The sequence below is a fragment of the Oikopleura dioica genome, chromosome 2 (genome assembly GCF_907165135.1).
Source record: "Oikopleura dioica chromosome 2, OKI2018_I68_1.0, whole genome shotgun sequence".
Taxonomy (NCBI): Eukaryota; Metazoa; Chordata; class Appendicularia; order Copelata; family Oikopleuridae; genus Oikopleura; species Oikopleura dioica.
This window is the reverse complement of record NC_137292.1, coordinates 481,618-497,497: the sequence shown is the minus strand read 5'-3', so window position 1 is coordinate 497,497 and position 15,880 is coordinate 481,618. Positions and strand designations below refer to the sequence as shown.

Sequence of the window (15,880 nt, the reverse complement as noted above, 5' to 3'; positions counted from 1 at the left end):
TGCTTCTGCATACAAAAATCTTTCGTAGAATACCATTGTCCAAGTGCGCAACGAATATTTTCAACAAGAAGAAGAAGATGATGGCCAAAATGATAAGAGGCAATCTGATGAGCAGATAGTACACACTGGAGTCGATAGTTATCAAATGAGGTATCAGAGCGTAACAATTCGTATATAACCAGAAGGGAAAATAGAAACAATCAGTTTTTCAAATGAAACAGTTTTTATTTTTATTTCTCTAAGTACATCAGTGTCTGAAATTTTAATTCTGAAGTACCTATAAAAATACCTATAAAAAAACCTTCAGACAAAGATTTATATTTTAAAAATGCCTCTGAAATGAAACAATATCTGGAATTCCTTGTTCGATTTTAACGACAAATTTTTTTTTTTGTAATGAAACTGAAGCTCTATGTGCGCGCTCATTATTTGACTCAAAAATTATTATTAATAACTTACTTTTTCTTTCAAAATCATAACTGGCTATAGTTACTGTTTTAATAAATGAAATATTACCTTCACAAATTTTTCTCTTATTTATTCAAGCATCGTTTTTATTTTGATAAAGGAAAGCTTAAAACGTTTAAAAAATAAGTACTTTGTCACCACTCATTTATGCATAAGAGAAGGGGTCGAAACAACAAAACTTCAAGTAATTACCAACTGTAGCATTCCTCAAAAAGAAGCCATGTTTATTCTGAAAATATTAACAAAGGAACTTGATCATCTCCAAATCCAGCATTACAATAAATTTCGCTCGTGGCGCCTTCTATTATTCCGATTTTGCGAAAAACTGAAATTTGCGGTCACAACGAGGATTAAAACGGATCGAAAAGGGGTTCAAGTAACATTTTCATGAGCGGGAAAGTAATGCTCGGAAATCCGCCTCGCTTTAAAACACGAGTCGAAAAATAAAAAGAGTCATATTTTCGAGCTCGTTTTTTGTGAATTCTAAAATAAGAGAGATTCTAAACTTCAAGAAGTATGAATATCCAAGAAATCAAAATAACGCTTGATACATGTCATCATTTATTCAAAATAGTAAATTTTCATAATTATTGAAATAGCCGACCTAATTTCGACAAACAGCAAAACAATAAGTTTATTCTAAAATTGGCCTAATGGCAAAAAGCGGCACAAGTTTTGGAAAATTTGCTCGTGTGGTAAGCACCTCCGTACGTCCAGCCACCAATATAATTTGATGATACAATCAGAGCTGCAGGATTTTCTCCGCAGAAGAGCTTTCCAGTTCTCATTAAACATTCTCGAGCGCACCGAATGTCATCACAGTATTTTGAGCAAAAATCACACTAAAATGTTCACAAATATATTACAAAGAGAATTTACCCATTCTTCGAATACTGATTCGTCAACCTCTCTATCTGAGCCTTTACTGCAGGTCATCCAGGAATCACCTATCTTTGCATGAAGTTGTCCCCATGAAGATGCTGGATTTGTATAAACGAAGCAGTCATAATCTCCTGCAATCTGCAAGAGCTCTTCTACTCCTTTTTGTGCACAATCATTTTCATCCAAATTTCTACGATCGCATAAATACAGGACATCTTCCATTTCCGCCACTTTTTCTGCCTTACTAACTCTTGCGCTAGGTTCAACAAATCGGAATCCGATGGCCGGAAAACCCGATATCGCATCGGATATTTATCGGGTTTTGTCGGGTTTTTTCACCCTACAAAACCCGATTCTGAAAATTTCGAAACCCGACGTAGGATCGAGTTTTTGTCGAATTTTGTCGGAATTTCGTCGGGTTTTTCTTGCTTTTTCAGTCAATCACAGTCGGTCTAAATAGCCCTTTTTTACTCAAAATGCACTCAAAATAGATGAGAACTGCCTCCATAACCGGGGAAACGAGCTCTAGAGGACATTCACATTAATCTTACCAAAGATTATCTTCTGGCAATTGAGAGAATGAAATTCGGCGAGGTCCCTGGAAATCAGCGATCTATTTCGAGGGCAGAATTTCAGAAAAGGCCTGAGCTTGAAGGCTTTAGTACTCCCACTATTTTCAACCAGGGTGGAACGTTGGGACCGGGCAAGTCGGGCAAAAAATCGGGCGGGCGGGCAAAATCGGGCAATCGGGCGAAATTCGGCGCCCGGGAAAATAGTCGGCCCTGTTTTCAACCCCATGGGTTATTTGAGGTCATGTGACCTCGGCAATGCCTAACCCCCTAAACTGCAACTCAGCAAGGTCTAAGCTTTCTAAACATATAAACAGGGGTGGGATTATTTATTCTCTATTCTACCGTATTCGACCAGGCGTTTTTATCGTATTAGGAGATGCACAATGGGAAAATGTACAAAAATCTAAATATTATTATAAATGATCCTCGAAAATTGTTGAAAAAATCCGCTCAAGATGAGTTTTTGGCCTTCTTTTGACTTGATTTTTTTAATTTTTGCTTGTAGGAAACCCGACAAAAATCCGACAAAAATCCGATAAAAACCCGATTTCCGACCCGACAAAAACCCGATAAAATCCAACAAAACCCGATCCGATTTTTCCGACCTCCTAAAAAACCCGATAATACCCGATCTTGGTTTCGGGCGATTTTGTTGAACCTAGCTCTTGCGCTTCTTGAATGCGAAACGGTTGAGTCGTCGGATGCAAAAGCAGCAGCAATGACGGAAAGTGATGAAAAAATCTTCATCTCCCAGTCATCTATTCTTCTCTGACTAAGTAATCATTGCAGTTGCGGTCTTTTTTGCTCTTTATTTATGCAAGACAACGCCCTTTGCGATAATCTCGCGATCTACCGTTATTTTATTTGCGATTTCAAAATTTTTCATGGGGCCCGAAAGTTTCAAACTCCTCTTATCAGTGCGCCAGATCGACAGAATTCTTACATTTGTATTCAAGTCATTGTTTATTCATTGTTAAATCATTTCGGGAAATTTTATGCAGAAATAAAAGAATATATAGTTTTTATAATATAGCACGATTTCGACTGACAGTGCGCTCCCTTTCTGACATGCGATGGTCGCATGAGAACTTGCACGGCGCCGACTCCGTCAATTATCTTTGTCGGCGAATCACTCAAAATGAAGTCGTGAAATATTATTTTCGAGTCTGATATTGACAAATATACAACAATAACATAATTGGCCTAATTTTGGCAGAAAGCAGCACAATTTGTGGAAAACTTGCTTGTGTGTACTGCACCTCCATAAGTGTAGCCACCAATATCATAGGATGAAACAATCACAGTTGCATGATTATCCCCGCAGAAGAGCTTTTTAGTCATTACAAGACATTTTCTAGCGCATTTATTGTCATCACAGTATTCCGAGCAAAAATCACACTTAAATATTTTCAAAGAAATGAGAAAACCAAGTAGAATTTACCCATTCTTCAAATGCTGATTTGTCAACTTTTTGACTTTCTGAGCCGACACTGCAGGTCATCCAGGAATCTCCTATGTTTGCATGATATTGTCCCCATGAAGATGCCGGACTTGTATAAACGAAACAGTCATAATCTCCTGCGATCTGCAAGAGCTCTTCATATCCCTTTTTTGCACAATCATAAAGACCCAAATTTCTCCGATCGCATAAATACAGGACATCTTCCATCTCAGCTACTATTTCTTCATCACTGGCACTGGAACTACTTGAATCCGAAACGGTTGAGTTGTCCGATGCAAAAGCAGCAGTAATTATCGAAAGCGCTGGAAAAATCTTCATGTCCCAGTTGACTAATCTTCTCTGACTACTCTCTTTTTGCTCTTTATTCTGGAAGGACCACGCCCTTCGTGATAATCCCGCGAACAAACGTAATTTCTTTCACATTTCAAAGTCTTTCATGAAAATTTTGCTTACTTTTTTTTCTTGACCTAATAATTGTGTTTTCAGCCCTATTTTTGGAATCATAAGAGAGACCCTTATTCGATCGTTGTTGACACCTTTAACCTTAGCCGGCCAAAATGTCATTTCTGACCTTACCGGCCAAATGCACCATGAGTGGTGCATCACCTGCTATTATTCTTGAAAAATTCAACTCAAAGTCTATTACGTACGTCTTTGGGTTTGTTTTTTGGTTCTTCGTTAGTGTTCGGGTTTGGGTTTTAGTTTGGGTTTGGGTTTGGGTGCGGATTAAGGTTTAGGTTTCAGCATCAGATCAAATCTTCCAATTCGAAGAGGGAGACTACCGAGTATTTCAAGCGTTTGCCCCGAGAAAATCAAAGGTTTCCATATGTGGAAACCTTTGAAAATCAAATTAGCTGTTAGCCAATCAGAATATGGGGATGCTTTAGTGACGGCGCTTCTCGGGTTTTGAGTCTGAAATACTCGGTATTCGACGAATACTGCCTACCGGCCAAAAGCACCATCAGTGGTGTCGGCGCCATTGTAGCAATGCACCATACATGGTGCATGTAGTTATTCTCAAATTAAGCCTTTTTCCGAACCCTAACCCTAACCAAAAATAGTCGGAAGGTAACCTAAGGGTAGCTTATCGATAATAGCCCTACAGTTTCTTCCGTTTTTCGAAACTCAAAATCACTTCAGTGGGAGACGTAATTCTTTGACCCCTATTCCATAGATGGTGCCTCCTGGCCGGCTAAGGTTAAGGAAGGGGGGGGGTTACTAAGGGTTACCCTTACTAACCCGCGCAAGTTTGTTCTGCCATTTTGGGCGATCAAGGATTTTGGGCGAAACAGGATGTGGGCGAGCCGTGATTTTTGGCAAAACGGGAGCTGCCTCGAAAAACAGAATTTTAACATTTGTATACTAGGCAATGAAGAAAACGCAGAATTTACCCATTCTTCAAATGCTCCATCGTCAACTTCTCGTTGTGAGCTTTTACTGCAGGTCATTCCGGAATCTCCTATTTTCGCATGATATTGTCCCCATGAAGATGCTGGATATGTATAAACGAAGCAGTCATAATCCCCTGCAATCTGCAAGAGCTCTTCTACTCCTTTTCTTGCACAATCATCTTTATCAAAATTTCTACGATCGCATAAATACAGGACATCTTCCATTTCAGCAACTATTTCTGCCTTACTGGCTCTGGCGCTTCTTGAATTCGAAACGGTTGAGTTGTCGGATGCAAAAGCAGCAGAAATGATCGAAAGCGTTGGAAAAATCTTCATGTCCCACTTGCTTTTCTTCTCTGACTACTCCGAACTCTTCATTATTGTAGGACCACGTCCTTCGTGTTAATCCCGCGATATACTGTAATTTCAAAGGAAACTTTGATTGCTCTTTTTTTTAAGAAAAAAAAGATATTACGCTCACTTTAAGGGGGTAGAACTAGGTTTTTTGAAAAAAGCCAATTCTAGACCGGCGCTCAAAGCCGCGCGAGCTTAGATAAACAAATTCTCTCTTCGGCTGAAGAAAGAGCAAACGTAGATCTAACAATATTTCTCTTTTAAAAATTTTTTCGATAGATTTTTGCGGAAGAGAGCGAAAAGTCAACCCATCTCTTCAAAAATTGCGATTTTAGCTCATTCGCGTCCTCAAATTTCTCGAGTCACGTGACTTGTCAAATTTCTTAAATTTTATTTTAAGATAGTTCAACCCTTTTTTTCAGCAACATCTATGAGGAAATTTTCTTATCATAAGTAAAAACAGGTCTTTTTTATATAAAATGGCTCTCGAAAATAACTTATTTTCGAAAAAATCTAGTTCTACCCCCTTAAGGGCATCAATCCAAAATCGCCGATTTAAAAAGTCATACAATCGGACAAGCGAAAGTTTATTTCTATAAACTGAAAAGAGCAAGAAATAAAATAAAGTCAGGAATTCGGTCTTCAATCGTTTTCTCTCGATCTAACTATTACAAGTAGCGGCGCAATTAGTCGCCGATTTTGATGCGTATGCACCTCCTGAAGTCCAGCCTCCAATAAAACTAGAAGATGCCACGAAGGTTCCACTGTCATTTTCGCAAATGAGCTTTCTTGCTCGATGCAAACAGTTTTGAATGCAATGGTTGGTATCGCAATATTCCGTACAATAACCACACTTAAAATTTTTTGATCAAAAATGCTTCTTTACGGATAAATTTTACCCATTCCCCAAAAGCTGTTTTGTCAACGGACACGGTTGATCTTCTGCTGCAGGAAGCATAGAGACTTCCAACCTTTGCATGGTAGTGTGCTCTTCCGGAGCCGTTTGTGTCGTAGACAAAACAATCGTGATTATCTGGATCGATCGTGTCGAGTTCTTTACCGACCTTTGTTGCACACTCGTTGCGACTCAAATTTTTTCGAATGCATAAATGAAGAGCATCTTCCATCTCAGTTTCGATCATTTCCTCAGTGGCCCTGGCAGTTCTAGAGTGAGAAACGACCGCATTCTCCGAAGAAGGAGCGGCGGCGATCACAGAAAGTAACGAAAAAATCTCTGCAGCATTAAATTAATCAATTTTTTTGAGAATAAAATGAGGACTTTACTTGTCTCCGCAAAAACACGAGTCAGTAATTAAATGTTCTTTATGTTTCGCCAGTTCTTTAGGCAGACTGGTAAACCGAGCTTCTAAGCACTCTCGTTTTCTAACCTAAATCTATCAAAAATCATGCAAATGAGTTTGATGAGTCAAAAATTCTAGCAAAAGTTCGGATATCCAAAGTGTATCGTAATTAACGCAATTGATCAATGCCGTCATCAGCGGATAGAAACTCAATGAGCAGCGGTTTCCAGCTTCGTATAAAGCGCTTCGGCTAGATTTTTCATCCATTCAAAAAATCTGAAAATGAAGTTTTTGAAAATTATTTTTGTTCTTGCCAATTTTTCGGCCTCACAAGAAGGTAAAATTATCGCTATGCTTAGCCTATGCTACTTTAATAACGTGTACATTGTAAATCAGATTTGCAAAGAGAGATTGTTTTAGGTTTTAAAACAGTGACACCCATAATTATCGGATAAAACGTACTTTGGGCGATATTTTAGTTCAACGGAAAGTTAAAAATGCCTAATTCTAGTAAGGAGGTTAATGTGGGTAATTAGGCCATTCCTAACTTGATTTTTTTCCGATGATGGCGATCTAAGCTCGGCAACCTGCGTAGAAAAACTGACTCAGGGTCAAAAAAAGCTATGATGAAAGCCGCGTAGCCGCTTTTTTTAAGAAACAATGCCGCGAAGCGGCTTTGCCAAGCTTTCAGAATAGATATGAAAGGTTTTCATGTAGAGCCGCTTCGCGGCTTTATTATTTAAAAAGCCGCTACGCGGCTTTCATTTAAGATCTTTCAGACCATGACTCAGGTTTTCTCCGCAGGTTCTCGAGCCCAGGCTTCCCGTGATACTGAAACTTTTTGATGTAGAATACGTTGGTCTTGACCGAATCAACCGAATCGTTTCCCGATACGAAGGCTGGATCGAACGATATGCCGATGATTACAAGAAGAAATACAGACTTGAAAGAGCTGTCAACCGAACCCGCCGATTTGTAAGTACCCGATAAAAAAGACCCCACGTTGCCCTTTTTTAAACAGTTCCGTTTCCGACAGTTTACTGATAGCTGCGTTAGACACGCCTGTGTCTATTCTCTCTGTTATCCGATAGGGGCTTGCTATTGACAGCTTTGTGTTTAAATTGAAAGTGAGTCAGTTTTACGGTTTTTCTTCAAATTTGAAATTAATGAAATGAATTATGAAGATATTCACGAAATCGTTCCGTAAAGTGTGAAGTTCTGTAAAACGAGAATTTTTTACTTTATAATCTTGGATAACCAGCTTTTTCTAGGTAAAAACGTTTTTTCATGTTTTCTTGAAAAAATTGTTCTTCGCCTTTTTTTAAAACAAAGCTGCGCAGCGGCTTTCCTAAATTTATCGATTTATTAATTCAAATATTTTAGGAAAGCAGCTTCGCGGCTTAGTTTTTCAAAAAGCCGCTACGCGGCTTTTCGTTTTATGTGTTAAAAACCCTGTGACAGGGTCCCTGACTCAGATTTTCTTCACAGGTTCCCGAGCCCAGCTAGAAAAACGCTAGAATTGACGAATTTCAAATTGAATTGAGCTAAAAATTGGAGACCCGGATTTGTAGAAAATGTAAAATTGTCCGGAAAAGGGCGCGTTTTAACAAAAATTCTTTTCCGTAAAAAGCTTGTCTTACTCGTAAAATTACGTTTTCAGTTTTCGTGGTGGATCAAGGGCAAGAAAAACGGCTGCGATCCGCAGAATTCGGAACTCGATCGTAGCGAGCTGGAAATGATGGATGAAGATATGGAACGGTTTTTGCCAGGTACGCCCTTAATTGAATCGGAAAAGACATTCTGTTTTAGATAATGCGATGCTGAAAGTGTTCACTTATCAATCCCAAATGGAAAGGGTCCAGAACATTTTCTTCAAAAACTGCTCTGAAAAGATCAACGAGAAATTGACGGATGTCGTGAGACGAGTAACACGCGACTTTACCACCGCTTTCGGCGCGATGAACAATGATCAATAACTGTTTTTTTTTTCAATGTCCTTTTATTTTCATTTTTGTATTCAGAATTAATCAAATATCGACATCTATTTTTGTGTTTTCGACATTTTGAAATGTCTTCATTTGACAAATGTCATTCACAAATGTCTTCATATCATCATTTTCATCTTGCCTTCTCTAACGATGATCGTTTATCCTCGCGTCTTCATTTTGTCTCCGAAATTTTAAGACTTTCAACTTTTTTTTTTGCGACTTTGGACTGCCGAATTGGGAGGGGGCAATTGCGAGCGATGCTCACTAAGCTATGAAAAGAAGAAACGGTCGTAAATAATATGATAATGAGGGAATTGGAGAGAATCAAAATTTTATTTCCTGATTCAGAAAGAAAGAATGAAAGGGAGATCAATGGAGATAATTTGTGCAGACTCCGCCACACCACATTCCAGATCGAGACTGATAGAAGCGACCGCCATATGTCCACCCACCAACAGCACCCTTCGAAGTAATGAGACTGGCATAGCCTTGTTGACAGAACTGTGCTTCTCTGAGTGCCATGCAATCTCTCACGCAGGTTTCGGCGTTGATTCCGCCGTTGCAGCTGTTCGCGCAGGATTCGCACTAGAATACGTTTTCGTCCTCTTATGAGTGAGAAATTTTCAATACCGAGTTTTCAAAGCTCCATTTGTTGACGGCTGTGCCTCCTCGTTCGCTGCAGACGGCGTAGTAGTTGTTGCTTCCGCCATTGGGACCGGAAGTAGAGTGAAAGTGTCCCCTCCCTTTTGGCCATCCGTAGTAGCCACGGGTAACCATGCAGCTGAACTCTCGTCGCAGGTCGTTCATCGTCATGATTTTATCATGAAGGATCTTGCCACAGCTGACGTTGTCGACGTTCCGACCGCGGCAGAGATTCAACTGCCCGTCGATAATCTGCTGGGTGAAGTAGTTCAGATCCTGAGGAGGACCGGAGTATCCGGGGACGACATAGGATTCGACTTGAAAAACGGACAAGAGAAGTGGGAAAATCTTCATTTCAAAATTTAAAAATTTGAAAGTGAAATTTTCTGAAACAAAAATTTGCTTTATATAAATAAGGAAAGTCTTGCGCCACCTTGAAGTTCGAAAGATACATGGAAATATTGACCATGCCGATAAGCTTGCTTGCTTGGCTTTGGGTGGACCGGCCGGCATTCACATGCCTGTCGAGTTCAAATTAGTTGCTTCGACCTTGAAAATGCTCTTTTTGATGAAAATTAATCAATAGATTTTTGTTTTATTGTCATTTTATTCACATTTTTTACTCAGAATGTCAAATGTATCAAAAATCGAGATATGCAATCTCGAAAAAAGTGTTCGCATTTAAACGCGATTCTGTTGTCATCCTGTCTGCTCTAACAATGATGGTCTATCCTCCTGTCTTCATTTTGTCATTTTCTGGTGGTCTTGCGGTGTCTCGGAAATTTAAGACTTTCAACTTTCAATTTTAGAGCCTCCTAAATTGGCAGGGAGCATCGAAGACCAACGATCATTGAACTGGAAAAAGAAGAAGTCGTAAAAATAATTATGAAGAAGAAAGACCACGGTGTTTGTGAGAAGATTATCTCATATTTTTTGCGCTAGTGGAATTTTATGCTTCGTCGAGGCCAAATGGACAATCAAAGTCGATTTTTTGAACGGTGCTGAGAGTCGGATAATATGTGGCTTTAGCACTGCTTTCGGCGCAACGAATAATGATCAATACCTCAGTTACTATATAATATAGTCTATATTATTATAATGTCGTTTTATTTGCATTTTTGTAATCAGAAATAAATCAATAATCATAATTCTCTTGAGACGGGCAATTTTTATTCAGAAAGCGAATCGAATATTTTTCAGGACCGAGCACATCTAATAAACAACTTACCTCTAGAATTCATTTTAAAGATAATATTTGAACGAAAATACAATATTAGGATTTATTAGATTACACAGTCATATATTATGACAAAGCCCATGTTCTAAATAATATGCCTTTTGACTTCATTTTTAAAAAAAAAGAAGAGTGTCTCTCAGCAGTGACAGAAATAATATTAAAGAATCGTATTTGTTTATCTAAGATTTGGAAGATTCTTCCAAATTGAATTGATCGGCGGAATGTTGCCCTCAAAATTAAAAAGAAATTTTCATAATTTGCTCTTCATTCTTTGATTCTCATATTTAAAAAATGAGCTTTTCGAAACGATGCGCATCGGGCTGTGAGAAAAGAGGAAGTTGTTAATATGACTGATAATACGGATATTATGATCAGGATAAAGGTATTTTTGAACAAGTCTTTATTTGTTCCATTTTGAGTATCTTATAAATTTTTTCCATGAACAACAATTTTTTTCAAGTAAACTGCAAAGGATGACGAAATTTCATTTTATAATCAGAAAAAGGCAAATTTGTCGAAAAAGAGATTTTTAAATGAATCCAGAAGGAGGAGTAGCAGGAAACGATTTGTTTTCGGTGCCAAATTTGTGCTTCGTCGAGGCGGAGTGGACGATCAAAGTCGATCCTCGCTCTAAAAATCGGGTTGCAAAATACTCTGGCTGTATTAAATTACCTTCTTGGTCGAACTTGCTTTTATGCGAAGCAGTAAACTGCAACACCGAGAAGAGCAGCATCCCCAACCCGCTGAGCCAGGCCAAATAGATGCTACAGCCCCATCTGAATCTAAATTGGTATCCAGCTGATTTTTCATACTCGGCAACGGTCACAGCAGCGTGAAGCGAGGCCGCAGCGATGTTCAAAAACGCGCACAGGGCAAAGACAATCGAAGACCAGCAGACGAAGTTTTCTTTCGAGTACTGGCGGTATTGGACAAGGAAGATTGTGCAGGAAAGCGCGGGAATCGTGCAGATCAAATTTAAGAACCAAATTATGAGACTAAATTTTCAATTTTTTAAACTGAAAATCAGAGTCGCTCTTTTCTCAGCAGCCTGCGTAAAAACCTGAGTCAGGGTCCAGCACAGCTTTCTGAGGACCCTGACTGAGGTTTCTACACAGGTTTTCCATTCAATCGACCATTAGCTTTACCTGATCATAGCCATGAAACAAACCGCCAAGTCAATTTTCCGATCTTCTGAGAACAGAAAATTCCTGATTCTGTAGCAATCGTAGTGTCCTGTATTGATCCATGTGCATTGCCGGAAGAGTCCCGTACTTTTCCACTGCGACTCGTCCACTTGAAACTGCACGTCCTGTACTCGCCAGTAGGGCAGCATTATCGCTGAAAGGAGAAGAACTGTTAGAGGTTGATAAGGATGAAAACAGGGCGTGATAAAAAAGAGCGTTGAAATTTAAAATCAGCGAGAATCTAACGGAAACTAAGGAGTTTTTTTGGGAGAAATGTCGGTGATTTTGTCTGACTGTCTGACTGTACGAAAGATATTCTCCTCCGGTTCGTCCTAGAAGGCGATTTTTGACGAAATCATCGCAAGGAGAAACTCTCCTGTATTATACAAACCCTTGACGCCAGATTTCCTCCTGAATATCTTCGAGAAAAGTGGTCGAACCAATTTTTGGAACAGATTTTTATGGAAAGGGTTTTGATTGGCCGGTAGGCCAAATACAGCAATCTTATTGGTTATCCAAAAATTCACTTCCAAAAATTGGTTTAGTCCGAGAAAAGTCTTCTAGTGAATTCAAAATACGCGAAAAAACTTCTGAAGAAGGGCCGAAAATTCTCAAAACGTCTGTTTTACTGCCTCGAGGGTCAGTTACAAGAACAGTAGTTTCTTACCAATAATCATCACAATTCCAAAGACGATATTTCCGACATATCCGCACAGCTGGAGCAAGATACTAGCCATACTCTTTCTTCCTTAGTTGCAACAACACTTTTCTTCAGCTCTGTTTTCTTCCTTGATTTCAAAAGTGAAAAATTTTCTGATTTTTGCCGTTTGCAGCTTGTCCTTTTTGACACTTTTGAAAATCTAAAACTGACAAAATAAAATAAAAAAGAGTGGTGGCGCAAAAAGAGTGATCGCCGCAGGGGTGATTGTGAAAAAAGGGGTCGCGCCGCGGGGCATGCCAATGACGAATTAGAAGAAGAAAAAACTCAATAAATCTAAAAAAGTATTTTCTCATCCAACCGGGTCTTTATTGATTCTTATTGCGGGCGCAGCTGGTGGCCCGGTCAATCATTTTTCTTCATGAGAAAAAAGGGATGTTGATTTTAAGGACATCTTCCTCGTTATTGCCAATTTCGGAAAAAAAATAATGAAGGGAGCCCCTTATTGGCATAAAGGCAGTTGAATCTTCTTGTGACCATCTTCCTATGTACAGTATTGTAAAACAGTGTTTTGACAGGCACGTGACGTCCCCTTCTTAGTTTTGTCCTAACTACCGAATCAACAAAGCCCGAGTTAATCTCAAGTGTTCAAATAATGGACTCTTTGGATTTTCCGTTTTCTGCACTACGATATTTCTAATTCCACTTCGAAAACGAGAGAGAAGCGATCGAGATGGAAGGATCGATAGAAGATGCTCTCAAAGGACTAGAAAAAGTCCACAAGACACTTCCAAAACCTCCACAATCGGCAAAAGCGAGTGAAAAGAAAACAACAAGGAAACCGAAGATTTTCAAAGGAGAAAGTTACAAGGCAAGGATTTTAGACTGAATATCGTTAATTTTCAATTTCTAGAGACAACAACAAGGAAGAAAATTTTGGTACGAAAAAGAAAAAGTCAAAAAGCCCGAAAAACCACTCGGTTCAATTGGAAGCTTTTTCGGAACTTCTGACGCAATTTAGATTCTAGAGCGCTTTTTTAAATAAAAGCTTGTTGGATGTTTGATCATTGTTTATTTTATTTACAAAAGTTGATTTGGAGAAGCATCAGGCGTAACCTCTAAAACATTTTTGTTTTTGACGACTCTTGGTGTCGACAATTTCGATTTTCGGCCAACAGCGCGGCGGAAGGACGATCTCATCGAGCTCCGGACCGAGCTGATTCGCGATTTTACGGAAAGCGTCTTGACCGTCGCTGGTGAATCTTGGTACGGCTTGTCTCGGAGGCTTTTTGCCTTGTTGAGCTCGTTGAAGACTGTGCTCGCGTTCTTCGAATCGGGGTCAGCTCGTTTGTGCGGATCTTTGGGGTCAATTTATGCTAAGAATGGGGAGATTTGACGAAAAAGAAAGGAGGGAAATCACGTTCAAATGCACATTTAGTTTTGAAATATTACTGTAACTCGACTACGAACTGCGATTCCATATGTCTAATCGGATTGCGTCGTCTTTTTCTCCCCAGAGAAGACGATAAATCGACGATAAGGAAACTAAATGCTCCCCTTTTTCAGAAAAGGATGCTCGAAATCGACAAAAATGCGACAATTTTCGAACAAAATTTTTGTCAAAATTTCCCTAAAATTCGATTTTTTTTGTCGCATTTTTTGTCGATTTGAGCCCCTTTTTTATGAATATTTTTTAATTTAAAATATTTATTCATGTCTCATAAGTTCAGCCTCAAAAGAAGAAGAAGCGTATTATCACCCCGAAAGTAATTAAACCCCCTGTCATCCCTTTTTTTCTCATTAAAGTTCGCGCGGATTCAAACTCATTATCGTTCCAGACTTGGCACAGCGAGCGAAAGTAACAGTAACTCCTGTCTAAAACTGAATAAAGAAAACGGAGTTAAAGAAGGCTAAGCTTGACCCCGGCCAGAGATGGCGTTCCTATAGCAAGCGGGATAAGCATCATTTGCTTGAGATCAGACTGCGATCTTCTCCGCTTTCGATACTCCTGAAGTAGGGTTAAAGGATAGGGTTAATGGATATTTCCACGTGATACAAGGCGGTTAACATAAAAAATTAACCATTCGCAAATTGCAGACGCATCTGAATTTTAATAAAGCGGTCGTTTTTGAACGCATTTTCTAGCATAATTAACAAAAAAAAAAGAAAAAAATTTTTTTGTCAAAAAAATATTTCTGACAAATAAATCATTTTGTCGTGAAAAAAAAAATTTTCAAAAAAAAATATTTTTTTATATCAGAAAAAGTCATTTTTTCGTCAAAAAAATCAGATAAAAATTATTCGAAAAAAAATATTTTTGCCAGATATGAAGGCCTCACCATAACTTTCGTCGTAATAAGCAACAAAATCCCGAGAGTTCCAATAACCAAAAAGAAGCAAAAGGCGATTCCTTCCGGACAATACGATTCTGACTTCAGGCATCTCTTGAATAAACGCTCCTTCTCAACTCTGTCCATTTTATTTCGAAAAAAAAAGAAGATATTTTTCTTTGGTTGAATATTCTCAATAATGCACTGACAGACGTTTTTTGGAAGAAAAGAAGTGGTCGAGCTGAGAGCTGAAAAGGCGGCGCCTTTTTCTGATTGATCGCGTTTTTTAATATAAAAAGGGCAAATTCTTTGTCCAAAAAGGAGAAAGCAGCAACTACAATACGCAAATGGTTTTCTGTCAAAAATACAATTTAAAAAAGATGCAATTGCCAATTACACTTTCTCGCTATTCTTTTTCAGACTAATCTGACAGTATGAGCAGAAAATCGCTGTCTGAGCTGCAAGTTCTCAAGGCTTCGAAAATTATTATCCGCTAAAAATGAAGGAAGATATATTTTTGTAGATTTATTTTTATACGGAATGGTACAGGACCAATTCTTCTGTATTTTAACTACCAGTAGAATTAGTATGAATCATACTGTATGATACCAAGCCTTTTCTTAGTTAGGGATAGTATACCTACTGGGGGATAAGGCCTAAGGGGGGGGGGGTCGGAGGGCCTAGCTGCCTGGATAAGGCTTTAGGGGGCTACGGGGGCGACGCCTTCTGGACCAAGAATGTTTGTGGAATGGACTTTGTGAAAAAGCTCCGAAGCGGCGAGATTCAGATCGATCTTGTCGACAGCACAGACGTCTACCGACTTGGCGACGTTTACTTCCGCGACGCTGCGAAGTATACTCACGCTGATTTTGAGTTCGAGCTCACCAAGCAAGTTGCTAAGGATACCCCCTGGGCGTTTAAGAATGGAGTTGCTACGAAGCACATGGGATCCGATGATGTCCAGGTTATTCTCAACGGTAAGCTTGTTGATAATGATGTAAAACCTAAAATTTTTCTAGGAATAAAGAATGTGAAGTGGATCGAGGCAAAGCGTCGAGACTGGTGCTTGCTTACCGGTTCGACTGCGATCGTTCCTCTAGAAAACATGGATTTTCCCGAGCATCATATCATGTGTGTTGCTGAAGCGAAGACCTTCTGGAAAGCTCCTGCCAATCCAAATGCATAATTTGAATTTTTTCTGGTCAAATATACTCCCTCGTAAGTTACGAGTCGTTATATTTATTACTGCAATATTTGTCAATTTGAAGTCATTAAACATCCCCCAATAAGACTGTCTAGTAGACAGTGTCTAGCCAAGAAAAGCCTCTTTGATTCTGTGTGCTGATATATTTGGTGAGATCATCAAGATGAAAACGAGAGGTCATACGTGGTCAATCTTCGGGGTAGGGAT

At 39.1% G+C, this 15,880-nt stretch overlaps 3 protein-coding genes and 1 long non-coding RNA gene across 4 annotated transcripts; 2 read left to right on the top strand and 2 right to left on the bottom strand.

The window, feature by feature from the left end:
• Window positions 1-6,700: 6,700 nt before the first annotated feature.
• LOC145699292 (uncharacterized) lies at window positions 6,701-8,468 on the top strand. The gene is made up of 4 exons (XM_081776561.1): window positions 6,701-6,767; window positions 7,281-7,405; window positions 8,091-8,199; window positions 8,240-8,468. Exons 1-4 carry the CDS (start codon window positions 6,713-6,715, stop codon window positions 8,404-8,406), a joined length of 456 nt encoding a protein of 151 aa, XP_081632687.1. The 5' UTR covers window positions 6,701-6,712; the 3' UTR covers window positions 8,407-8,468.
• A 272-nt stretch (window positions 8,469-8,740) lies between these two features.
• LOC145699213 (uncharacterized) lies at window positions 8,741-9,426 on the bottom strand. The gene is made up of 2 exons (XM_081776476.1): window positions 9,049-9,426; window positions 8,741-9,003 (listed from the first exon to the last, which is right to left on the bottom strand). Exons 1-2 carry the CDS (start codon window positions 9,412-9,414, stop codon window positions 8,788-8,790), a joined length of 582 nt encoding a protein of 193 aa, XP_081632602.1. The 5' UTR covers window positions 9,415-9,426; the 3' UTR covers window positions 8,741-8,787.
• A 1,148-nt stretch (window positions 9,427-10,574) lies between these two features.
• LOC145696788 (uncharacterized) lies at window positions 10,575-12,336 on the bottom strand. Its single transcript, XM_081773878.1, has 4 exons — window positions 12,149-12,336; window positions 11,443-11,635; window positions 10,970-11,292; window positions 10,575-10,927 (listed from the first exon to the last, which is right to left on the bottom strand). Exons 1-4 carry the CDS (start codon window positions 12,216-12,218, stop codon window positions 10,827-10,829), a joined length of 687 nt encoding a protein of 228 aa, XP_081630004.1. The 5' UTR covers window positions 12,219-12,336; the 3' UTR covers window positions 10,575-10,826.
• A 472-nt stretch (window positions 12,337-12,808) lies between these two features.
• On the top strand, window positions 12,809-13,176 carry LOC145700032 (uncharacterized). Its single transcript, XR_014134137.1, has 2 exons — window positions 12,809-13,010; window positions 13,053-13,176. It is a non-coding gene; the product is annotated as an uncharacterized LOC145700032 (long non-coding RNA).
• Window positions 13,177-15,880: the final 2,704 nt, after the last annotated feature.